The sequence below is a fragment of the Mirounga angustirostris genome, unplaced genomic scaffold (genome assembly GCF_029215605.1).
Source record: "Mirounga angustirostris isolate CCGP_5_RB_7025 unplaced genomic scaffold, mMirAng1.0.hap1 SCAF_11, whole genome shotgun sequence".
Classification (NCBI taxonomy): Eukaryota; Metazoa; Chordata; class Mammalia; order Carnivora; family Phocidae; genus Mirounga; species Mirounga angustirostris.
This window is the reverse complement of record NW_026991719.1, coordinates 122,918,043-122,944,727: the sequence shown is the minus strand read 5'-3', so window position 1 is coordinate 122,944,727 and position 26,685 is coordinate 122,918,043. Positions and strand designations below refer to the sequence as shown.

Genomic DNA, 26,685 nt, shown 5'->3' with positions numbered 1-26,685 from the left:
CTTGCCCCCTGCCGCCAGTGCAGTTACTTCAGCGGCCTCTTTCCTTCTCGGTGAAATGAAGGCCTGGGGTTAAAAAAAAAAAAAAAAAATGACGTGCTTCACAAAAGTCTTACCCTCAGCGCTCGGTGCAGCATCTTCCCGCTGCACAAGACACCGAGCAGCCTCTCGAAAGAACCAAAGACACCAGTAGGCTTAGCTGACACGGGTGCGTCGGTAACGGATGCTCCCTTGACAAATAAAAACATAGAGGCACTTTTCTCCTGGCTCTTTATTACAGTACAAAGAAAAAACGCACTGGCTGGAAACAGACGCCAGATTTCAAATGTAGAGGCGAAGGAGGAGGTGGCAATTAAAACGTGATTACACAAGTCTGGGCACTGAGGAAAAGTTTACAGGACAGTGGGTGTGGGTTTCCTATAACAGACACTTAAATATACATGACGATAATTGCAGATAAAAACCATCAAAGACAAACCCCGTCAACCATTAATGTTTACAGACTACCCCCCCGCCCCAACCACAGACCTTACAAGAAAACAAATACTGAAAGGCTTTAAACCAGGAACCTCTCACCTCCGCCCTGCAAGGTGCCACTGGGGAAGTGGGAGCCTGGGGGTTTCTCTGAATGAGAAAGAGAGGACACTCTGGATCCTCAGGGTGGACAGCACGGCCAGTGTGCAGCTCACAGGCCCTCTCTACACCCCTCCCAAAGCCTCAGAACTCTTAACCTCCTGGCAAATTTCCCCTGCAGGGCACTTGTAAAGCTTGCTGTAATATGCACATCAGTGAAGGGCCAGCGGAGACAGGTTTGCAAGAGTTTAAGAATCACACAAGACAATAGCATTTTTAGTGAAAATGGCAATAAATGGCCAAGGGGTTTCTATTTGGCGTTTGTCAGTTTGTACAATGCCTCTTGGTCACATCCACATCTCTCACTGCATCAAAACCGTAAGCGACTCCACTACCTGGCTTCTAAGGTAGCACTGGAGCTTCACACGGGAGCGCCGGAGCAACGAACACAGCCTGCCTATTTGCGACAATGTATAATAAACACAAACAATGCATAATAAACACAACTCTACTGAAACAAAAGCCGTCACTTTATTTACAAAGTCACAAAATGAAGTATAAATACTTCTGTCATTAACGTTTAGGAAAACCATTTACAAAATTTTCAAATATGTACAGGTAGCTTGAAAAATCACCAGCTTTCCATTTTGTCACAGGTAGAGAGAGGGATGAGCACAGGCGGATGCCACTCAGGTTGTGGGGAGGAAACAACTGGGTGGCTGTGTGGCGGGCGGTGGGTTGGCCATGGCTCCACGCCACTGCCTAAAGTGGTGAGGGCGTGGGGGTTTCTACGGGCACTTAAAGCCCCCCAGCACTCTGGGGGGCGGGGGCGGCGGCAGCGTGCTCTTCCAGAATGTCATCGATGAGCCTCAGGTTGCACACCCAGCCCTCCTCTGGGCTCCCACCAGGGCCTTTCAAGGGGGCTTCAGAGAAGCCCACCTCACTGCAGTCAGGGGCTGAGAGCAGACCGTTTAGTGGGGGCGGGGCCGGGGACAAAAAGTCGTAGGGTGGCAGCTCAGGGGGGGTACCCGTTCTGCCGAATGGACCTGGGGACTGGCTGGCGGTGACGGCAGAGGCGGCGGCGGCGGCCACAGAGCTTGGCGGCTCGATGCCCTGTATGGGACTCACGGGACCAAAGCTGGCCATGCCCTGCTGGAGGGACTTGGCGGCGTTCAGCATGGGCACGGGACCCCGCACCGGGCTCTGCTTGAGGCTCTGGTTGCCCAGCAGGCCGAAGCTGGGGTTGACCGGAGCAACACTCACCTTCTGGCCAGGCCTGCCTCCTGGGGCCACCTGATTGGGGGGCACAACTGCCTGCTGCGATGGACATGTCGGGGCTACCAGGGGAGCTCTGGCGGGCTCCTTGGTGAAGATCGAGTCGCTATCAAAGTGCGGCTGGGTGCTACGGTCTACGTGGCTCGGGGGGGACTCCCTCGAGACCGCTGTGGTCCCAGCTGCCGCCGCGGCCACCGCCCACACGGCATCGTTGAACACTGAGGGCATTCTTGGCACACAGGGCTGTCTGAGCTGGTGGGGACTCGGGAGCTGGCTGCCCAGGGGTCTGGGACAGAACCTAGGCAGGGGCGCTCCTGAGGGGGCCGCCTTGGGAATCTGCGGACGATGGCTGCCCAGGGGGTTCTGGCCCAGGCACGAGGGTATGGGGAACGGGGGGTTACAGTGGGGAATTCCTTGTTGCTTGCCCGGAGTCGGCGAGGCCATGCCCATGCCCTCGCGGCTCTGGTGCCTGGTGGGTGGGATCATTGCTGGATTCGGATTGTTCTGAAGGAGCCCAGCTCTGGGGGGCATCATGGGTTGACTGGATGGGGGGCTTGCCTTGGTCTGGCTACACTTAGAGGTGACTTGTTCTTGGACGGCTACAGAAAGAGAGAAGTGGGAGGTCAGTGCCACAGTCATCCTCAACCTGGGCTGCATCGGCTGGCAGGCGACCCCTGACACAGCACCAACCTCTTGCCTTCTGCCCTTGGCTCCCCAGCTCTTCTCAACCCCCCATCTTCCGCCACCCTCAGCCGACTGCAGTTCTTCTGGGAAGCCCTCCCAGACTCCCCGGGTTCTTGCTCCCACAACACACGCACCAAGAGAAGGTCACATCGGACTGAAAATGCCAGCTTATCGGTCTATTTTTTCAGGTAGATGGTAGGCTCCACAAGGCCAGGGTCTGGGTCTGTTTTTATGTTCAGCACTCTGTACGAAGGCCCGGCACTGAGCACGCCTTGACAGAGGGCCACTCCTTGCCACTGGCCTTCCTGGACCTTGTCTGTCCTGTCACTGCAGCTGAAGCATGCCTGCCATGCCACTCCGGACATTCAGCTGGTGCCACACCTAAAGGAACGGGGGTTCTTGCAGGAGAATGGAGGTGGCACTGGGCTAAAATGAAGATGCTGACCACGTGCTGGAGGGCAAGCAGCCTCCCCCAGCCCCAGGTTAAGAGTCCTCTTGGCCTGGCCCAATGTCACTCCACTGGCTCGTAGGGATTGTTTAATACTCATCTCCCGGCTAGTCTGGAAGCTCCACGAAGTGGGGACCATGCCTGACATTTTTGTTAACTGCTGTATCCCCGGCCAATAAACGTGGATTACATCCGTAGCTGCCATGGTAGGGTGGGGACCCCTGCTATCTGTGGAGGCTCCGGGAGCCCCCGCCACAGACCCCAACCCCTGCTCCACTACCCACGCCTGAGAGATGGCTCAGGAACACTGAGAATGGAAAGTCACTCCAGCAGTGGCTGGGGTGGTGGGGAGGACAGGATCAGAACCCTGAAGGTGTGCCTTTCTCCTTTTGAGAATAACTGCTTTAAGGGGCCTGACTCAATTTAATTAATCTCTTGAATTAAGTTCTGATTTTAGAGTCATTAAAAGCTGGCTTTCGATCGGGATCCTGCCGAAGCTTTCAATGTGGGGTCGATCCACCCTGCGTGCTATTTAACTGAGTTGCAGACCTCCCTTCCCTCCCTTAGCGCTTTCAGAAACACTGACAGTGACTGCTTACTCTGGAGTGAGTTCTCACCCCTCACCCCCCTACCCCCCACCCCCCACCCCCCACCCCCCACCCCCCGCCTGCCCCTTGGCGAACAATGACCTTAACTGCTTACCTTGAAATTGACTCATCTGTTGGGCAATATACGCACTCCGCTGTTCAGGGGTCATTGCCGTAAGACCTGATCTCTGCTTCTCTCGCTAAACAGAAGATGAGAAAGACATGTTAGACAGGGGCTACCAAGAAAATTAGCCTTGGGATTGCTGTGTGGGGGCCCAGGACTTGGCTTTGGTGTAGCAGAAAGCATGAGTGAACACATCAACACACACTTGCATGCATGCCCCGCCCTCCCGAGCAAAATTCCACAGGTATAAACAAAAGTAGGATTCTGCACCTGGGTTAAAAAATCAACTGCGACAGCATAGGATGGGGCAGGAGAGACAGAGCTTAACAGCAAGAGCACACAGAGAAAAGGTTCAGGCATTTTGGATGTCCTTCTGCTCAGGATGGGTCAGCAGTGAAATGTGGCCACCAAAAGAGCAAATGTAACATTAGGCTGCATTAATAGAAGCAGAGTATGTCGAAGGAGGGAGGTGACAGTCCTGCACTCCTCTGCCTTGGCCAGACCATGTCTACAGTGCTGACAAGAGTCTGGGCGTGCCAGTCTCAGGGAGACCCAGAAGGACTGGCTGCACTGCGAGGACACTAACTGGTAGGGGTAGGGCTCGGACCCGGAACTGTGCAGACCACGAATGGCTGAGCAAACCAGGGATGCCGTGGATGGGGCAGAGCAGACTCTGGGCTATGTGGCAGTGGGTACCCAGACTCTGCAGGGCTGTCATGGGGAAAGGGCCCAGGCTTGTTCTGGGTGGTCCTGGCACGAACGGCAGGATGATCACACGGTCAGATAAATGCATTGTCTGCCACCCAGCATAGCCACTCGCTGCCAACTTCCTTTCATTCTCCTGCCTGGCTGGAGCATGGGCAACTGGGACGAGCTTCCTGTCTCCATTACAGGGGCAGCTGGTGGGCTGGGGGAGGAGCCAAGCTTCAGGGCCGCAGGCCCAGCACGGAGTCTGGGAGTGGCTCAAGGAGACAGCCAGCAGAGAACCAGACGAGGGCCCCGCAGGCACGACTTGCCCTGAGACCCTCAGCCATTCGGTGTCAGGTTGTGAGTGGGACCCAGGTCTGACTCCCAGTGCAGTGCTCACCCACTGCCATCTCTCTCCCCTTCTCAGGAAGCCTGCTCGATAGGGTGCTGACAACCAAGGCAGCTTCGTCAGGGAGGATCCCCCCACCTTAGTCCACTTGTTGAGCTGCATCCCCCCCAGATGCCAGAGGACTTGACCTATAACACGGGCTGCCTGGTAGGACCTGCATTTCTGCCCTCAGTGGGGCTGGTGTGGGCTGGGCCGGTGGAGGGCTGGTGCCTGGGGAGAATGCTGGGCTCCCAGGCCTGCCAAGGCAGAGGACCGAACCCAAGGCACGGGGCAGGCAGACGACACCAGAAGCCATTTCACTGTCCTATCCTTAGCCTGCTTCCTATCTGGGCCCTTGCTCCCCTCCACTGGGGCCACGCCTCGGGCGGCCCATGGAGCTGCCCTTTTCCTGCTAGAACCTGGGGGGCCCGGGGCCAGCCCACCCGTGCTCACTGTCCTGAACGGCCTGCTCTCATTCTTTCACATCCTCCCCAAGGTCCGCCCTGCTATGTCATTCCAGTTAGGGATCTGGCCACTGCGGAGCATGGGGGTCACATGACCGCCCAAGACAGGAAGTGGGGCTTGGAAGCTAGCCTCTGCCTGCAACACTGGGGGCAGCCCTTTCACTTCTGTTCTTCCCTTGGACCCTTATGCCAGCCCTCAGAGATCTGGGCAGAAGATCTACGGCCCCAGCTTACCGATGTGACATCTGAGGCTCGGAGAGGTTAAATGACACAGCTAGGAAGTGCAATGTCTCCCAACTGCAGACCCAGTGCTCAGGCCTCTCTAGCCTCTTCAGCCCACTGCTTCTGGGGACCAGCTGCTTCTGGGGACTGGTTCCTGTGGCTGGCTGGGTCAACATCAACCCTAAATCCGTCCCCACCGTCTGCTCCATCAGTTTCCTCAAACACCGAAGCTGTACAAGGGTAGGGGGGTCGGGGCAGGTGGAGGCTACAGAGCACAACCAAAGAAAAAGTAGGGGAAGGGCGGAAGAGTCCAAAGGGAAGGCGGTAGAGAGGACAGACACCCCAAGGGCACAGGAAATAAAAGAGAAGGCTGGGCTGGAGCAGGGGTCAAAGGGCGGAGGAACTGGGTGGTGGTGGCCAGATGAAAGAGAGCGCTTCTCAAACAGTCTAGAGTTACAGGGACCAGGGGATGTTGGCTGGTGTTCATCCAAGGGAACACAGTAACCGGAGCTTCCCGAGTTTCAGGGAAACTCTGGGCAGCGGGATGGCTACAGAAACTCCCCGGTTCAAATGGCACGTTGACACCGGGCCCGCGGGGCTGGGCCTCCGGCATCCTGGGACACCGCCATCAAGCAGGAGTCTCTTCACTAGGCTGGCGCGTCCAGAGGCCCCGCAGCCCCCTGCTCCGGGCCTGGTCCTGTTGGCCCGGGCAGAGGAGGCCTCCCCAGGAGGCTGCTTCCTTTGTTTTGCAGACAGCGGCCCCCATCCTTTGTTCTGCATCAATGTGCTCCAGAGATAAGCCCCAAGAAAACAGTTGTTGCCTTTTGACACTGACAATCAGAATCGTTGGAAAATGGAGAAAACAGGAAATGACAAATGTTTTCAGTGACCAGGAGGAAGTGATGGCTAAAAGTTGCTGCTTGGTGACGGACACTTGTGAAGGATGGCTCAGGCAGCCTGTGGCTCTGCCTAAGCATGGTTATGGAGCAGATCATCGAATGAGACAGTTTTCTAGGGCTGCAGTTGTCCTGGTGCTCTTGTGCCAGGTGACACCGACCGGGCAGCGTCAGGGGAGGGCTGTGTGAGCCCAGGTGTCCTTCCCCCACGGTGGTCACTGTGCTGGGCCTGGGCCATCAGGAAGTCTCCCAGAGAACTAGGGCCCCGGTTCTTCCCTGTCACCCCCCGTCCCGGTCCCGCTTGGCCAAGGTGCCACATTCACAGACAGGTCTCAGGCAGGACAGGCAATCCTGGAAGTTCTGGGACCGCCTTTCTAGAAGCTTCGTGCTGATGCCCAGGAAGCTGCAAAGCCCTCACCCAACTCTGGGGGCTCATGGAAGGGCTAGTGCTTCATCTGTGTGTGCTAGGCCAGAGAGAGAGGGCTAAGAGGCTGGCCTGGACCCCACCACTGCCCCCCGACTCAGCTGAGCCTCACACAGCAGCCCCCACTAGCAGGCCGGCCGGAAGCTGCGTCAGCTTCTTCCTTCAGCCACCTCCTGTAAGCCTGGATGCTTCCTCTCCACTGCGGGGGAAGAAGGGTCTCCTCACAGATTTAGCCACTTAATCAGGCAGAGGAGGTTGGGGAGAGGCAGAAGGGCAGATGACCAGCAGGATTCACACCCAGAGGCCTGCAAAGGGTTACGGGATGTCGGCCAGATTCAGACTGAAGTTATCCCCCCCCATGGCCCCCAGGAGGAGAGCATTCTGACTCAGAAGGGGATTCCAAAGGAATAGCTCCTGGGGGATGGCAGGGAGTGGATTCAAGCTTTGTGCAACACACTGAGGGTGGGGCGGGGGGAAGGAGAGCGGGAAGTGGGGGGATCTTTTTCTACCTTTAGGTAACTAGGCTTCCTTTCCAAGCAGACCTGCCTGCCCCTGAGTATCCCCACAGGGAGCCAGCCTGCCACATAGCAGAAGACACTCAGCTATCTTAAAGGTTCAAAGGTTAACGAGCTCTACTGTGCATTTTGTTTGTTTATTACTCCACTAGGAAAAGCACCTTCTTTTGTAGTTTCTGGAAGCCAGATTTGGAAACAACTCACCCACCTTTCTGACTTATCCTTTGAAATGACAGGGAAGACAGCATTCTTGCTGGAGAGCATGAAATCAAGATTGGAATTCTTGGGGCTCTTACACCCATGGGGATGGGGACGCCTGAGACCCATGGGCTCTGGCTCCCCGGTAGCCTATGGATGAAGGGAATACAGACACCTCCATCGGGAGCCCTGTTGGGGGGGGCGGTGCTGATGCTCTTGGGCTCCGATTCTTCACCAGTATCCTTTGGAAACCATAGGGGCTTCCTACAGTGAACGCCAGGCGAGGTTCCTTGTTTCCTGGTCCCCCCTAACTCTCAGTGCCCATGATGCGGTTTCTCCAGAAGGCCTCCAGAATAATGGGATTGAGAGTGCCATCAAGCCACTTCTCCTCTCCGTCGACCGCTGAGGCCAAGATCTGGCCCTCTTGCGTTGCCTCTGCTCAGTGTCCTTCCTGGCCCAGAGTGCACCCAGTGAGCGGTGGGCCTCCGTGGCTCTGGAGCCCTGGGAATGAACGTGCTCAGATACCAGATGGGAAGATGGGGTTTGCTTAGCAGCCTGGTAAGTCCCTCTGTCAATCAGCGGACACACATTTCTTGGGGGATAGCGCTGGGCTTCTCATTCTTGCGGAGCTTATAATGGAGGGGGAAGCTGACAAGATACAAGTAAATTAATCAAAGAAGGTCACTTCAGATGGTGACACATCTCCTAAAGAAAATTAGGGCAGAGTGAAGGGCTCAAGAGCGGGTGGGCAAGGCAGAAACCCTGAGGGTGTTCTGCTGGCGTCTTTCTGGGCCCCTCCGGGACCCTGGCGTAGGGGCCCTGGGGCCTTGCCCACTGAGAGGCTGGGGCTCTGGGGTCTGGACCAGTCTGAGGCTGACTAGGGGCTTCACAAAATCAGTGTCATCACCAGCAAAAAGCAGAGAGCTGTAGGTCAGCTGTTTTACTCTCCAGTTTCTGTCTTTCTACTTGATCTCCAACTGTGTGAACTCTATTCTGATTCCTCCTCTGTCTCGGTTTCAGGGCGGCCTGGTCCCGGAAGGGCTTGGTCTAAATGCTGGGAATGATCCCGGGGCAGAGGAGCCAAACATGTTTGCAGCTCGCCTTTCTTCTTCGCCTGCGGTGCCTGTGTCCTCCGTCTCACACTGAGTCCGGCCTTCCTGAGTCACCGGCTGAGCTGGTGCGACAGCCCGTCCCTCAAAGCCCCCGTGGAGCGCCCAACTTCCAAAGCTTCTTAGGAAAGGTTTGAGGGCCGAGCATCTGCCTGGCCCCCCTCCCCTGCTGGGCGGAAGGCGTTGCCTTGGGAAGGGACACAATAAGGCAGGGGAATAGGACTCTGAGGCAAGCTAGCTGGGGTCCCTGTCAACGTTGGACTCGTGAGGAAAGGGAAAGGCAGGGAAGACCAGGGTGGGACCGATGACACCCGGAGTGGACCACGTCCCCATCCAGTTTTGCTAATTCTGTTTCCCTGGCAGCTTTGACCTGGACAAGATTTCTCCGGTTCCAGCTGGAGACTGAACCGATGAAGAGCACACGGAGCAAAGGGACAAAGAGGGAGGCATCAATAGATCTTGAGCAGAAGGCTCTGCTTGTTCTTTCCAGTGGGGCCTGGCGGCCTAAGCAGAACAAGGCCGTGCGTACCAGAGCAGAATTTCCATTAAAGGCCAGAATCCCGGAGGCCCTTTCAGCCTGATGACCATCTTCTGATCACTATCACTTAGCAAATGCTCATTTCTCCAGTTTTTTTTCTGCAGACAGGGCAGACGTCCCATGCACGCTGCTATTTCATGCACCAGAACAACTCGGCGGTTCAAATGGTGTTCTCAGCGAAGGCCCACTCTGGCTGGCGTCCACCATCTTGCTCCCGTGACCACTGATGTGACCCTTCAGGGCAAGTCAAGCCACTCCTTCTAGACTCCAGGGGACGATCAAAACTCACAGCCATCGTGGACCAGGCTTGGCTTGGCTTCCTTCTGCCTGCTCTCCTCCGGCTGCCAGTCCTCCAGTGGGGTGATCTGACTTCCCACTTCTAGGGTGCACGAGTCTTGGGTGGGGTCAGAGCACACCTTGGGGGTGCAGAGTCCACAGCGGAGCTTGCAGGAGAGGCACTTCCTGAGCACCCACTGGGCACAGAGCAGGCAGGCACTGGGGGAGGTCTGGAGGTGCAGAAGGCCCAGCCCCTGTCCCCCTTCGGGCTCACAGTCTGGCCGCAGGGACAGACAGACAGGGAAGGACCCAGGGTGCTGGAAGGCTTACCGCAGGGAGGGGGCAATTGCACCCGGGGCGACCCCCACTGATTTCCCTGCAGGTGAGGCTCAGGCGCCTGGAGCACTCTGCTTGCTTGGGTGGTCTCTTTGCCAAAGACTGGCCAGGACACAGTAGAGAAAGCACTAGAGATCCCTCCTAGGTGTACAGAGCTTTACGGGCTGTCACCTCCTGTGTTCCTCCCAACAACCCTGTGAGGCAGGCGGGCAGGCTGAGCAGGGGACTGCGCCCCAGTTGACAGATGAGAAAGCGAGGCTCGGGGGAAGTGACTTACCTACAGCGTCGCAGCTAGGCAGTGGCGGAGCGGGCACCTGCCTCCAGGCCTTCGGATCCCAGCCGCCCCAGGGCGCGGCCTCTGAGGTACTGTACGAGGAGGTGACTCGGGCCAGCTCGTGGGCAAACGAGCTGCTGGGCAGGAAGGACTCACTCCCCAGGGCCTGGCAGGATGGGGGCTGTCGCCCGAGGCTGACCTGGGGGGGCCTGGCTTCCCCAAGCTTGCAGGCTTTGTCTACATGAGTCTACAACAACCGATTGAACAATCCATCAGCTGCTTGGCCACAAAATGCTTCTGACTGATCTTGTCACTGCCATGACTGCCTGCCTAGCTGGGTCGTTTTTGGGTGCTGTGGTTATACACACCAGCTGGTCTGGGGCAACAGAACCAAACAGCTTTGCGGTCTTAATTGCCTTGGGTCACAAACTCCTTTGAGAATTCATTAAAAGCTATGGTCTCTCTCCACCGAAGAAAGCACTCCCAGTGGTGTTTCCCCTCTACCGGCCCACCAACGTTTTACATATAATTTCAGGGGTTTTCTGGACACTTCCTACCCATCCATGGATCTCAGTTAGGGATCCTCTGCCTTGATCAGTCATTGTCTTGTTGGAAATGGGAAGGAAGCTAGGTCAGATAGCTGGTTCATCGGCAATGACCTTGACCAATCCCGATCCCTCCCATCCCCTTCCCGGCCCCCCCCTTCCCCAACGGAGCACAGAGTTCTAAACTGGTTTGCAGGTTTGTGTGTGTAGAAATGCTGAGGAATCTGCAAAACCAAACGGTGAGTGCAAAACCAAACAGTCAAGTGTAAATCCCAATACAGCTGAGTCCTGAACTTGTAGCCCTCACTGTACTTCACTTTACCAGGGCCCCAAGGCTTTGGGACTTGGGTGTGTGTGGGACCTTTCCTTGCCGTCATGTTTTAGATGACAGGGAGTTTGCTAGAAAGGAACCTATGACCCAAATTCTTTCAGCCAAAGGCAATTTAAAAACCTCACACTTGATAACCGGGCTCTTCCTTCTACAGGACACGGCCTCCTCCCTCTCACGCTGGACCACCTGGGTTGCGAGTCCTCATCCACGTCTCCTAGCATCCCGGTAGAAAGGGAAACCTTTATCCCCCAAACTAAGTTAAACGGCTGGAATCAATTCAATTCATTGCAATAAACACTTACTAAGCACCGCCTGAGAACAAGTCCCTGCAATGGATGACAGGCCAGTAGGTATTTTGATGTCCCATTCGAAGTAACAGTAAAAATCGCCACCACTGAATTTATCGAGCATTTGCTCGGTACCAGGCACTGACCCCAGTGCTTTCGACATGTGGTCTCACTCAGTCCTTTAAGCAGCTGTCTACGAGGCAGGAGCTATTATGGTCCATATTTTATAGATGAAGACACTGAGGCCAGAGAGGTTAACTAAGTTGCCCAAAGTCACACAGCTAGTTAGTATGAGAGCAGGATGCAAACTTGGGTTTGCCTGGTTCCCAAGCCCACACGTGGTTTGCCATGGAGTGTGTGTGTGTGTTCAGTGGTTAGCTTACCAAATTGCAAAACGAGTTTTGAAATGTAGAAACTCTTGAAACGCACCATTTAGAAAAGCTCAGGCAAAGCGTTACGAGGGGGCTCCAGACAAATTCCTAAGAACAAATTATAAATACTTAAAGAGGGGATTGGAAAGACAATCAAACTACCTGGAGGGTTTCAGAGAGTACACTCATCCCCCAGACAGATACAAAATCAAAAAACAACGCAAAATATCCTTCGCAAGTAAACTCAGTGCACTTGGGAAAGAAAACTTCCTCGCCATTCTGACGGTATCCAGACTGTGCAGGGAGCTCAGCGCCCCTCCTCTTGGGGTGGGTCATCCCTACAGAGCGGAGCTCACTGGCCCTGGGGCAGCTTCAGTTTGTCCTTGGAGCAAAGTCATCCGGGACTCGAGCAGAAGCGGCGCTTTCTACAATTGACAATTCTTTGTGCCCGCATACCTAGCTCCTTGATCATTTTAAACGCTATTTTATAGCCACACTGGAGTTTTTACAATCCCCAAATGCAGATATTACTAGAGCTCTGATTGCCCACCCACTCCATGATGCCACAACCTCAAAGCAATGAATAGGGCTTATTTGGAGGGAACTGAAGCACTTTAAGCTTTTGCTCAGGAATCCCTGGTAGCTTCATGGGACTTATAGGGTATTAGTGATGGGTCAAGAAACAGGACCGCCCCATCAGCGTTAACATACGCTTGCGGTGCCTCCGTAGTCCAGCAGGCGCAACAATCTGCAGATGGCACGTGGACATTACCAGCGGCGGAGGACGCCCCAACACGGTGGGCAGTTCTATCTGGAGCCACTCATTCAAGGGGAGCAGAATGGGAGCAGCACTTGGCGAACCAATGCAATCCCCAGTTGAAAAATGAAATAGATAAAATAGATGAGATTCAATCTGCACTCTGACTGACTAGGCGCTTTATAACCAATGCTCATGCATCTTCTCTGTTTTATTTAATTTGGGGGAAGAAAAAACCCTGCTTATCACACACCCTATAAACGTGAGGCCCAACTTTCAAGGAAAAGGCTGTGAGGGACATCTTCAACTCCCCGAGGTTTCCAAACGTAAGGTAAATCCATCTCTTTTTTTGGTACCACTGAAAAGCTCAGAAAAGCAAGTCAATTAACAATTACCGGTGGGCACGGTCACTAGCTCTTAGACTGGCTGGTTCCACATGAGTCCAAATTTCGCAGAAGTAGACCATGGGATGGATAGCGTCTGATAGTCGTAGCGCCTCATTTCACAGAACTCACATCCATTTAGTTCCCTGGGTCTGGGGCTTCCATGCTTGCCCGAGAGCTTGATGGACTGAGGTTGGCCAAGGGTCCCTCCCCACTGAAAAATCCGCCAATGGCTTGCAGCTGCCGAGGGATGCAAGCACAGCCTGCTAAATTCTGTTCTTTGGGCTGTCCATAAGCTTGGCCTCCCGTCCGCACAGCAGCACCAAGAGGCGGGTTTCATGTTCCATACTGCCATGTTCTCTGCCCTCCAATCATGCCAGTCTCAGCGCATCAAAGGCCACCATGTGTGTTCAGCCCTCTGAGCTGGTGCCCCTTGATTCACCCAGCCTGGAATGCACTTTCTCCCTGTTTTCACTCTGGGACTCCCGCACGTCCTTTGAGATCCAGCTCCTCTACCCTGACCTTACTCCGTTAGGAGCTTGGCGTGATGAGCTGGGCACTCGGGAGATGGTAATCTGGTGAGGACTGTGCTAGCCTCTCTCTAGGATGAACATTAATGATAAACAGAGCCTCACCCCTCATTTAAGCACATCTATTCATCCCTTTTCAACACTGTTGTGTTAATGAAACCCATCGATAGAATAGAGTGGGATCGTAACCACACCGTACAAATAACCTCAGCTAACAAGGAAGCAGAGGTAGATTTACCCAGGACACACAGTGGCAAGGGGAGGGGGGGTACAGACCTGGATCTGATTTACAGAGTGGCTAAGACCCAAGCAAATCCTGGGTTTGGAAGTCCAGAGGCTCCTTCCCTGCACCCGAAGAGGAGCAGTCCAAGGTGTCCTCCTTCGTTTACACTGGAGTAACTCCACCTCCTTGGCTATTCTGTGACATCACTGTAGCTCGAATGGGCTCTGGGTCATGAAGCGAAGGTTATGACTAACCCCCATAAACGTTCAGCTGCTTTGCAAGACGTGGATGGCTGTTCTAACTCTATAAATTATTGACTAGATCAGATATCGGTCCAGGCTTCTCCACCATGGAGCTTCGGAAGGTGTATGTGTATTCACAAGGTTATGGTTGTGCACTGTAATTCCACCGGCTTCTGGGAGCTTGCAGATTCCTAGACTGAATCATCCAGTAGTTCAGGCAAGGAACCTTGAGCCCCTTTCTTTCTTTTCTCTGACCTCTACTAACCGTGTGACAGAGGTGAGCAGAGAAAACCCAAGAGAAGAAACTGGAGACTTGGCACATATGACAGAGACTCTCAGAGCCCAGGGTACTTCAGGGCTGAGCCGACTTCAGAAGCCAGCTCGTCGTTCAAAGTCACAGGTGAGACGAATGTACTAAGGTACTGAATGTTATCCAGATAACCCAAAGAGGTCGAGACAGAGCTGTGGAAGAAGCTGAATCTTGGGGCAAATTGGTGAATGTCCCTACATGTCAAACAGAAGTGACAGGAGACAATTTTGTAAATTTGAAGTAATGCATTGGGAAGACAGGAAAAATGTAATGTGAGTTAGACTTCTTGGCTTTTTGCTTGCCATTGCCCTACTTGGCCAAAGTGCAGAAGGCATTTCAATCTATCACAACCAGGTGTTTATTAATAATAATACAAGAAAGCTATACAACTCAAGTCTCAGATTTTGTAAGGAATAAAATCCCAGAAGCTCTACAGGCAGCATTGTCCAACAGAACTTTCTGAGAGGATGTCGAATCATCCTCTCAGAAAGAAAAGAGTGTTCTCCCTACCTACGTTGTCCAACATAGTAGCCATTGGCCACATGTGGCAACTGAGCACTTGAAATGTGGCTAGTGCAATTGGAAAACCGAATTCTTAACTTTATTTATTTTAATTGATTTAAATAGCCCCATGGGGTTGCTGGCTAAGTACCGGAGAGCACAGCTCTTTGGCATAAGGGCTAAGAGGGCATGCAGGCCCTGGAGAGAGGTCTGGGCTGGAACCATGGACTTGTCACTTCAGAGCTATGTCATTGTGAGGAAGTTACTAACTCTTCTGTGCCTCAGCTTCCTCATCTGTAAAAGAGATGTCGTAGCTGTACATTATTCATAGTGTCGTAGGGGTTATGAAGATGACTCGAGTGAACACCTGTTCATGCCTGTTGCATGCACTCTCTGAAGATTAGCTAGTGGTAGTCTTCATTACCAATAATGCCTCTGCCATGTATTGAGCAACTTGCCCAAGGTCATTCATTAGTAAATGCCAGAGCCTGGACTAGAACCCAGAGGTTCTCTGACTTCAATGCCCACGACCTGAGTTTTGCATGATCAAATTGCCCACCTGAAACCTTTGCTATTATAATAAGCAGACCAGCAGGGAGAAGATTCTGGAAGGCTGCTAGGGTTCCACAGCTGTGGAATGGCTGCTGGGTTGGCTACTGTGTGACCCACGTGTTCTTTTTCAACAGCTGTATCCTAAAATTAGGAGAAATCCGAGTTGGGGTATTTCTGTTATGACCAGGTGGTACAGGGGGTGGGAGGGAGCTAGGGCTCACTGAGGACATTCTGCCAAGAACTCTAGGGTAGCACCAACCCCACCCGCCGGGTGGAGCTTTCCCGTAAATTTGCATTTTGTTAAAGTGTCCTTGGAGCAGGGTATTCCCTATGCAAGAGCTGGAAGAGTTTGAGGTTTTCTGGGATTTTTCCCTTTATAAATGTATATAATTTAACTTCAGTTTTTTGAAGTTTAAATGTCTGGGGCTGACCAAAATTGATGGAGTCCCAAATCAAATTCACTTGGTCAAATCAAGTCCTCAGACTTGGAATTTAGATTAAGTTCAACTGGTAAACAGCTACTTTGCTGAGAGAACACAAAAAGGCAAAATCAATAATGTATACATCAGTTACAGAATGAAGGAATAAATATCTTTTCTGCAGCATGAATCCCAATGGGTAGGCAGGTGGCCTGTGAATCACCCAGGCTAGAGACCGGGATGCCCCTCGGGGGCTCCCACAGCACCAGGCGCAGAGCACGTCGGCAATCCTCTGCTGATATTTCGGCTGGCCATTTTCTGTGGGGCCCTTTTGTAGTGTGGCCGGTGCTGTGCCTGATGTCAGTAAAGCTGGGTGATTAGATAGGAAAGCTGTGCTTGGTCAGGCTAGGTGGGCCCCTGGGAATCATCCCAGGAGCAAGGTGAGGTCAAGAGCACTGCTGTGGAGGATGTCAAGGGCTGGGTAAAGGGGGAAGGCATCAAGGCTTTCTGGAATCCAGAGCCTCGGCAGCCAGAAGAGGCCTGTGGCACGAGTTACTCTGAAGCTTCTGGAAAGTTCCTAGGGCCTCAGGATGATGACAGTGCTGAGCGTGTACAGTGTGCCAGGCACTGAATTAAATGCCACAGTTTCATGTAACCCCCTTTAATTCCCAAGGCAACCCTGCAAGATGGGTACCATTACTATTCCTCATTTTATAGGGAGGAAAATAAGGTTCCGAGAAACGAAGTAACTTGCTCCAAGTCCACAGTAGGTAAGGGGCAGAACTGGAAGCCAAACCTGGGTCTGAACGACTCCCAAGTTCAGGCTCTTAATTACAAATACTAAAAATGTAATGTCCAGAGCCTACCCCTTATGCTTCTGCGTGCCCACATTCTTGCCCCAGCACTGTACCTGCTGGCTACAGTGAGCACTGCTGACAGGCCCCAGGGCGCCCAAGGAGCCATCCAACTGACCATCACATTCGGGCAACCGAGGAAGGGAGCGGCAGGATTTCCTTTGGAGACTTCCGGATTTAGACAGCCGATTTAATGCAAGCACCTAACTTCGCTCCCTCCCAGAGCCCCACTAAAAGTGCGGTAAGGGTTTTGTTTTGTTTTTAAAGACACAATCCCACAAGGATAAGGACAACAGGAGAGAAGACAACAGCACCGTAGTTTCCCAAGTTAAAGAATAGCTAGAACGAAGGTTAACTGACTACACAGCCCGAATCACAAGACATCAGAGGGGAAGGTGGAAAAGTAGCTTGGTCTGGATGGCTGAATCTCCATCGGGCTCAGGAACAGGGGCCCCAGGTTGCCTCTGGAAGGGAGATGAAGTGGATGGAGGGGGCCAACGTAATGGGGTAGAGCCTGGATCCCCTCCCCCACTCTACGTCCGTGAGGATCTGCCTCTCCTCGGCCATGGCAGAGATCTGGCTTGATCATTTGCTGCTGCTGAATTCCTGCTCTGCCTTCTAGATCCTGCTCCCTGGATCAGCTGAGGACGCCCACTTCACCCCACAAAGGTGTCCTGTGTTGACCTACGCCTGGAGGCTGGAGGACCTGGAGGCAGGCTGTGGCAAGCTCGAAAGCCATATTTCTTCTGGGTGTGTCCAGTACCATGCCCGTGACCCTGTCAGGCGTCCCGGTGGTGGTGGGCTCTATACGTGCCCCAGTCCATTGTGCCTTGGGCCACCGACTTCCCTAAAAGGGGAGCTGGGGGCGGACAGTGACCAGGACTACTCAGCTTCCCTTCTGGAAGCCTGCAGCTGATAGTGGCTCTTTGCTGCGTACGCATCTAGCTTGTGCTCACCGCTCAGTTCTTCCAAATGAAGCAACTGCTTGTTTAAGAGTTCATTCATAAGTGGTGAAACTGTATAGAAATGCAAGAGAATGATTACGTCGGAATCAGGAGAGTGGTCGCCTCTGCAGGGAGGAGAGGCTGGGATCACAAGAGGCATATGGGGGTCGACTCGGGGAGGGGGCAACATTCTATTTCTTAACATAATTGGTGGTGACACAGGGTTTCACTTTACACTTTTTCTTTAAACTGGACATATAGGCCTTGCACACTTTTCGGCATCTGTGCTATATTGCACAATAAAAGAAAAAGCTATATACAAAGCTGGGTGCCAATAATGTGAAATATATATCTCTGCATAGAAAAAATAGTGAGGGGTGCTTGAGGAGCTCCAGTCGGGTAAGCATCTGACTCTTGATTTTTTGGCTCAGGTCATGATCTCAGGGTTATGAGATCGAGGCCCGAGTTGGGCTCTGTGCTGGGCGTGGAGCCTGTTTAAGATTCTCTCTCCCGGGGCGCCTGGGTGGCTCAGTTGGTTGAGCAACTGCCTTGGGCTCAGGTCATGATCCTGGAGTCCCGGGATGGAGTCCCGCATCGGGCTCCCTGCTCAGCAGGAAGTCTGCTTCTCCCTCTGACCCTCCTCCCTCTCATGCTCTCTCTCTATCATTCTCTCTCTCTCTCTCAATAAATAAATAAAGTCTTTAAAAAAAAAGATTCTCTCTCCCTCTCTTCAGCCCCTCCCCTTGCTCTCTCTCTCTCTCTCTGTCAAATAAATAAATACATCTTTAAAAAAAAAGAAAAAAGAATGAAATGCTGTATTGCAACATGTTAACAGTGGTTACTCCTGGCTTATTTATATATCATATATTTATATATTTTAGTATCCCATGGAGTTTGTTTTTTCTATACTTGCCTGCACTTTCCAAGTTTACTACAAAGATTACTCTTGTAATCAAGAGATTGGAAAATGACAAGGTCCCCATCTAAATTGAAACTAGTGAGGATCAACACAAAACAGATGGGAGGAGCCATCTGTGGAAACCTATGCAGACAATAGCTACCGAAAGAGATTGGAGCTCGAAGTTTACCAAGGGGCCTAGGGCGTATTTCCTAGAGTTGGCTCTTAGAAGTCAGGAGAGTCACTATCTCTGGGAAGTGGGAGGGCTACACAGAAGGCTTCTAAGATATTTTGAATGTTCTATTTCTTAACCTGGTTGGTGGGTCCATGGCTATTGGCCTTACTATCATATGCTTTATATGCTCTTCTGTACATATTATATGGATTTAAGAGAACCAGGATTAGAAAAAACCAGGAATCATGTAAACAGAAAATACAGTGCTATGTCGAAGGAACAACTCAAATTCATAAAAAACATCAGTTTATAGGTTAAGAAAAAGTCGCTTTGGAATTTCGATCTTACTTTGTGCAAGTAGGTATTCTAACCACAAATGAATCCACGCTTTCCTACTATACAACTTTCTCACGACTGCTTGGCTGGTCTCCTTCCTTCCCAACCTTTATCATTCTCTACTTTCCTTTTACTGAAAGCCTCATCTTCTGTCTTCTTCTGGCCCATTCTGTCTCCCTGGGGTGGACTCCTCGCCCTCCCACCCTAGAACTTTTGAGAGGTCACCTATGAGAGTCACCATTCTCTGTAGATGGAGAAGTCCATGGTTTGCTCAAGCCTGCCAAGCAATGGGTAAGCCTTTCTCTGGGAAAACCACCTTGGTGATCATGGTATTCCTCCTGCCAGGTAAATATAGTAGTTGCCAAGGGCTGTGGGCAGTGTGTCACGAAGAGTTATTGTTTAACGGGGACAGAGTTTCAGTCTTGCAAAATAAAAAGAGTTCTGGGGGTGGATGGTGGAGATGGTTGCACAACAATGTGAATGTATTTAATACCCCTGAGCTGTACCCTAAAAAATTACCATTTTTATGTCATGTGTATTTTAGCACAATAAAAAAAAAATCAGAGAAAAGATAGGTGGCCAAGCAAGTTAAAGATAGAGAGTTGGAGAGTCCGAGAGACACACAGAGAGCACCCGGCTCCACTGTTTTGCAAGGACTCAGTCTCTGGGAGTGGCACCCTGCAATGCCACCTTCTGAGAAATACTGGTGGTTACCAACTTGGTAGGTGGGGACTCTGGGGCTCATGGTAGGGAAGGGCTTTGCCCCAAGTCAGAGGAGACTAGAACTCAGCATTCCTGATTCCCAGTCCAGGGTGCCTTCTTGCAAGCCCTTTATCCCAAAGGAAGCCACTCTCCCTGGTCTAAATGCCAGGACAGGAGGAGGGAAGGGTGGCTGGTAGCGTGTGCATTGTTGGTGGGTGACCGGGTGGAAACATATCCATATGCAAGGCAGAGGGCATGAGGAAGAGAAAAAGAGTAGACCGTACAAAGTTGACCTCTTTCAACCCCTCTGTGATTCTCAGTGAGAGCAAGAAAGAAAGGGCACCCCATGTTTCTGAGTTAAACAGGCAGAGCGGTGCTGGGAAAGCCTGGAAATGGCCTGAAGCCTCAGTGCCTGGTTCGGGGTGGGGGTGGGGGGTTGGGGGCGCTCTCCAAATGCATTTCTGAAGAGAAGAAGCTTCTGGAAGCCATGGTGAATACCTCCAGAGGAAGCTGGGCCAACTGGGCCTTTGGTCCAGCTCCATCTGAGATGTCCAGGTGTGGGGCCAAAAAGAAGACACCTCACGGCATCCTGGCCCTGCTGTGTCTCTCTCCCTGACTCTCTGAAATGTCTGCCTTCTTTTTCTTGTCCTACCAGGAAGAGCCAGGACTCAGTGGCAAGAGCTCTCACTGGGCTAGGCTCTGCCAAAAGCCAGGCCAGCCTGGCCCTTAGCTTCTCCAGGAACAAAGGAACAGCTTCATTCCTCTCTTTTCCCCACTGGCCCCCATGTCCCAGCCTTCTGGCCTCTGGCTCCCCGCTCCCCCATGCTTCTTTACAGGTCTCCAGTCCTTGCACATATGTTCTAGCCATTAGCATATAGAGATGGCCACTTGGCCCAGATTTCACCAAGGTAAGTCAACAGCCTGGGCTCCAAGAGTTGTCACACAGTGGCACAGGGGAGGGGCTCTTCCCCCAGAGAATTTGGAGGACACTCCCACCTGCTCACAGCCAAAAGCCCATCTACTTGGCCTGGAGGTGGATGATCTGAGAACTAATGGAACCAGGTTAATCCAGTGGCACAAATCAATGAGGGGAGCAGTGAAGGGCAAGGGAAAGAGCCAGCGGGGGAGACAGGAGACCTGGGGTCTAGGCTTAGCTCCTCCTTGTGCTTGGCAGCCGGGTGGGCTCAGGTAAGTTCCATTGCCTCTCTAAGCCTGCTTTTCCAGGCAGAAAGTAGGGTCAACAACAGTGCCCACTGCCACGGACTGTTGTGAGAACGGGATGGAAGGACAAGGGGAAATTCCTCCATGTGGGCTCAGGGCAGTGCATGCATGGGGAAGGGCTAGTTCTGCCTTCTGTCCCCACTCCCACTGCTATGGCGAGCTCTGGCTTGGAAGCTGGGTAACCTGAGCACAGCCTGGGCTTTGCCATTAACTCTCTGACCTTGAGAAAGTCCCTTTCCTTTTGTGTCTATTGAGATGGTGTTTTTGTTGTTGTTGTTTGTTTTGTTAATACAGTTCATTACACTGAATGATTTTCATAGGTTGAGCCAGCCTTGCATTCCTGGGATAGAGCCCACTTGGTCACAGTGTATAATTCCTTTTTATATGTTACTGGATTTGATTTGCCAGGGTTTGGTTGAGAATTTTTGCATCTTTGTTCCTAAAGAGTGTTGGTCTACTTTTTCCCATTAGGGTCTCCCTGTGTCCTCATCTGTAAAATGATGTCATTGAACTAGACAACCTCCAAGGTTTCTTTCAGTATTCATGTTCGCTGGTGTCGTAATACAAAGACAACTGAAAGACAGTGACTAGACAAAGCCTGGACCCTTCCCTGTGTAATCAAGAGGCTAAAGATTCATTTTGCTGATTTCTCAAATAACTTTAGTCTCTTCAGTCGGCCTCACATGCAAGGCCTAGGAATCTTTAGATGCTTAGGATGGAAATTAAAGCCAGCCAGCTAATTCATTTTAAACTTCTTCCAAATGCATATGGTTGTATATTTCCTAGACCTGGGGTCAAAGGGTGAATTGGACAAACAAGGGGAAAGGGGGGGAAACCAAGAATCCAAACACTGAATGGAGAGGCAGTGAAGAAACACAGTCCACCTACAAACCAATCAAACCAGCCTTGGCTTCGTTCTTCAAAGTAGCCAGTCTGGAGCTACCCTTGCATCTGTTCCTATCGCTGTCTGTCTGTCTGTCTGCCAGGAACGCAGGGAAGGGCCTGCCCCGGCACAGCTACCAAAGGAAGGATGTGGTGGCTATGCTAACGGCTGCTCAGATCTCCTGCCATGGGGTAGCCTCCAGGAGCCGTCCCTTTGGCTTTGTCACCATATGTGGCCCTGGCCCCACTCCCAACCATTGACAGTACATGGCAGGTATACTAATGCAGGCTCACTCCTGTGAGTTATGGGACTCTTCCAATGGCAACTCTGGCTCGAGGACTCTCCATTGGCCTTGCTGAAACTTCCCTGGAGCTCTACTGTGGTCCAAGATTGTTCTTACCCAATCCTTCTCTGTCCCCCAGTCGTCATGGACCACGTGCACTGTGGGCTGAGGCTCCCCCCACCCCAATGCACGTCTTACACTTCTAACCCCATACTGGGGTCTGCCTTGCAGCAGACCTGAACAGACACAAGGAAGCACTTGGCTACTTAGCTCCTCTTTCCGCTCAAATATAGAGGAAACCCTTTCCCCACCCCACCACTCCCCACACTGCCCGTGAAGCACCACAGTGAGCAGTGAGCAACGCAAGAAGCGCTCCCCTGTCTCTTTCCTTGAGCACTCGGCTCACAGCTCAGAGACTTAATTTCTGTCTGAGTTTTATTGGAGTTTCTGTAATTTCCTGGGCCAGATATCTTTTTCTGTTATTTTCCTTCCTCACCCCAGTCATGAACTGGGCAATGCAAGTCATGGGGAAATCCTGGACACATCCAGCAGCCCTCAGTAAACACAGTACACTGCCCTGCAGAGAAAGTTCTGGTATCTTACCATACTGCTCTCTCTCCCTCATCGAAGCTTTGCAAGCCAGTAAATGGGTGGGTTATGGGGCTGTTTTGAAGGAATAAGGTCTAGCTCTGGGAACCAGAAAGGCAAACATATGCATAACCTACCACTAAGGCTGGGCAAACAGACGTCCTTTTTGATGTGTGAACATCCAACGAAAACGGATTCATCAGTTACAGTAAGCTCAGGCACAGTCTTCAAAATCAATATACACAGGATATACTTCTAGCTGGTTTGTGGACTTTAATAAATAATTGGCCTTCTCTGAATAAATTAGTTTAAGGGTTCAGTTTGATTTAATTGTAAAATTATATTTAATAGCAGAGGCTTACAGCAATGGTGATAAACTGTCAAGAGCGTACGAAGTTCATATCCTGTTCCCATGAAATGATAGGCCCTGAGTAACAGCTGGAGTCCCCTAACTTCCGGCATTTATGAGCTCGGGGTCTGCGCCGGAAGTTAGGGACTCCAGCTGTTACTCAGGGCCTATCATTTCATGGCCTTGTGGGACCCCCATACCCCAGTGGGAAAGTGTGGGGCTCACCCAGATCAGCTCTCTGGGCCCTGCTGGCTGGGGCGTACTGTGAGCTGAGGGGCCTCTACTGTCGTCCCTCAAGTGCCCATCTATAAACTGTATGGGCGTGGGACAGGAGGGAGCTGGGCGCTCAAGGGGTTGCTGCCCAGGACTAGGAGCCCAGGGGGCCTAGTAGGTGGGGAGGTAACCCGGGCCCCTGAGGTACCAGGCTGCCAGAGAGAATGAGGGAGAGACTGTTGCCAAGGACACTGGGGTTCCCCAGGCGTGTGTGTTTCTTCTGAGGGCTTTGACCATGTGCTTCTTTTGGAGTACCTGTCATCCTATACTGTAGAATGTAAAGGGTAGACTGTACTGTAATCAAGTACTGTCGCTGAAATCTGCTCAGTCGGCCTTTTGTAACATTCGTGCAACCCGTATTTACTGAGCACCTACCATGATCTGGGCCCTGTGCTGCGACATTGGTGGACAAGGCAGACATGGTTTTGGCCCTTCTAGAGCTGTCACATTCACATTCTGGAGAAGCACCCAGACAAGGATTTATAGTCCAGGAACCCTGCAGGGTGTTAGAGAACAAACAGGAGAACCTAACCTAGTCTGGGTGGGGGTTTCATGGCAAAACCGAGCTTTAAGCTGTGGCCCGAAGGACAATGAGATGTTGGCCCGGTGAGGGGCCCCGGGCAGGAAATTGGCAAAGTTCTCAAATCAACTTGATCTTTGTCATAGCTCTACCCAGTGCCACTCCTCTCCAAAGACCCAACTAATACCCAGGTTATGGGTATTTGGGGGAATGCTTGCAAAATGAGGCCTAAGGATATGGGTTCTCCTAGATAAAGAAAGGGCCGTGCTATATGGGTGGGGCTGAGGGGGATGGATGAATAATCTTCACATTTCTGTTCCTGACTTGTTAAATTCCAGAAACTTATTAACATTCCAAAAGCCCTAAGGTGTCCTGTACTCATGCTCCTTCTCTGTCACAGTGAGCAGGGGCCAGGGGTCCTGGGACATGAGGATGGCGCATCACCTGCAGTTTATAGATCAGAGCTGAATCCCTTTGGGGAGGGAGTAAGTAGGCTTTCTGTCGGGGCGAGCATTTTGGGAGGCGTGTGCTTGGGAGGGAGGGAGCAGATGGATGTGGATGGCCGAAGAGGTCGATTATAACAATATAGTTGGTCGCTTAGCCAACATCTAGTCTTCCTTCTCTTTGGCACCTTCCCCAGTTTCTGCTCAGGCAGCCTCGCTTGCCCCATGCTGCCTATACGCTCTGGGGAAACCCGGCTCCACTCAGGGCTCTAGAAGTGGGGCACTTAGCTCGACTCACATGAAGCAGCATAGTAGACATGCAATCAGTTCGGGCCACTAGGCCCCGAATTCCCAGGGGCTTCTGGGAAAGACGCCTCCTTGTTTTTCTGACAGAGCTTCCAGAAGCGACTCTCTCTCCCACTCCGCTGGATGAGGGAGGAGGAAGCCTGTAGCCCCTGGAACCGCTGGCCGCTGTGTGTGCCCACAAGGGGGAGCCAGCTTTGGGATGAAGGACTAGGAACAGATAGCTGGAAAGAAACAGCATCCTCCGTGACAGTTGAGCTACTACTTCAAATCACCCCTGAAGTCGACCCAACCGCCGGACTTGCACTTACAGGACTCAGTCAGTTCCTTTCATTGGCCAAGCCAGTGTGAGTTGGTTTTCCTGTTATCTGTGACTCCATACATCCTAACCGATAAGGAATCCAGCCCGGCTCCCAGACCTCGGAGTTCACGAGGTCTGCATTATACCTCCTGTTGGAGAGCATCCCATTTCTAATGATGAAGCACAGGGCTTGTTGGACCCTGTTCAGTCTCAAGTCATGCTCCTTTATCCCTGGACCAGTTTACAGAGAAATCTAACACACGTGAACCGCCTTTGTGACCTGCTCTAGGAAACACATCTGGTGCAGATCAACTATGGCAGGCTTGGGTTCTTCATTCAGATCTGAAGTGCAGTACTCAAGCTCTTAAATACTCTATTTTGCATTAGTTGAGTGCGATACACATTTTAGAAGCTTAACAACATTAAGGATTTCTAGTTCATATTTAATTCCGAATAACTCGAATATGTACTTTGTGGGTTTCTGTGAGGAAAATAATTGATGGTCCAAACTGGAAGTCATCTATAGAAAATAAGGCAGGGTTAGCTTCTAAAAGCAATTATTGGCATCAAGCTCCTGAATTTTTAAATCCCTTGAAAAGTCTGAGAACATACCAGAAAGTGGAGATTTCAGAGGTAATAACTGTAAACAAAATATTAAAAGCCCATAAGAGGTATTGCCAAGTAGGAAGCTGATGGCTCTAGAAACAATCGTGAGGGCTCATTCTATTTCCTCATCCCTAGTCCGATATTCTATCACAAACCTTATTCAGCAGGAGAGTGAATAATAGACACAAGTCAAGTGCAAGTTTACAGAGAAACGCTTTGCCTTTAGGAACCTCTTCTGGGAGTGGGGTTGGTATAAAGATTTGAGTTTTCCTGGAAAATGAGCTCAGGCAAGGCAGATGGGGGATGTGGCTATCACCACGGCAAGTGAGATTTAGGGGGGCAAGAACAAAGCCGTGAGCCTCCCTTCCCGCTCTCCTCTGCACAGGACTGATGCACCTGGAGCATTTTAGTCAGTTGAGTAGAACCTTACCCACCCAGAGGGTCTCACTCTAATGCCTTGTGCTCAGTTCAGAGGCAAGCCGCCAGGACAGGGGTGAAGAACTGGGGAGGGAAGAGAAGACTCAGGGGGAACATCACAGTTGTCTTCAAATCTCTCAAGGACCCTGAAGTCAGGAGACCTTTCTGGGGGTAGTGGGAAGGAATCTCCTTGTAATGTAATTAGCCTGCCAAAGAAGACACTTCCAAATGAAAAGCTAGTGAAGCAAATAAAAGAAAAACAATATAGCTGTCAAAATGACAAACAAAAACAAAACCCTCAACCTATCATTTCCACAAAGAATGTAAAAATCTATGCTCGCGAACTAGTGAAGAAAACGTCTTAATGGTTTTTGTTTTTTTTTTAATTTTTAAACCAAGCGTGAGAGCTTATTCAAATAAGAACTTAAAAATTACACTTTAAGCCTGAAGAGAGAAGAACATACGCTGAACAGCCTTCAAAATGTGCTGACTCTACACTGTGCTGGTCAAAGAGAAACAGCAGACTTAGAAATACGCTGGGTGTAAGTGAAGACCACTCACAGCTCTCTCAGGACTGGCTGAAATACACTGGTTTCTCTTAGGAACACTGGTTGTGGTAAGAGTGGCCCGAATTTCTAAGCCAACTTTTTTTGGGGGGGGAAGGGGGTTCTTACATGCTGTTGTCACTGTGCTATGTCAAATGGCAGCCAGAGGTCCTGTTTTGTCTTTCCAAAATGCATCAAACCAGGACCACCGCTGCCATGGAAGGGCCAGTGCTGAACTCTGGGTTCGTCAGAGGTTGGAGGAACCCTGTGTTCTCAGATGTCACCCTTGGGGAATGCCAGGCACAGCTGGCCCCGTGCTGGAAGAGAACAAGAGCCCCAGCTGGACCAGAAAAAATGCAGCACGGTCGGGTGGGGGGGGTGGCCCCACAGGGAGCCTGAGTTCATCGGCCTTGAAGTCTGGGAGTTGCTACCAGTAATTACTCGGAAACACTCAGAAAGAGTCTCAAGAGCTTAATTCTGTCGTGTCGCCCCTTCCCGCCAGCTTCCATTCATTCCTTCAAAGGGTCCTTCAGCTCACTTTGACAGAGCCAGAGAAGACTTCTTCCTTTTTGTTATCA

The 26,685-nt window shown here is 51.7% G+C and overlaps 1 protein-coding gene across 1 annotated transcript in view; it reads right to left on the bottom strand.

Annotated features, from left to right (window-relative positions):
- Positions 1-250: 250 nt before the first annotated feature.
- Positions 251-26,685, bottom strand: part of MAMLD1 (mastermind like domain containing 1) — a 114,049-nt gene continuing 87,614 nt past the window's right edge. The window contains 2 exon segments of the mRNA XM_064574669.1: positions 251-2,444; positions 3,680-3,764. Of these exon segments, the coding sequence (XP_064430739.1) occupies positions 1,369-2,444; positions 3,680-3,764 (1,161 nt within the window). The 3' untranslated portion in view covers positions 251-1,368.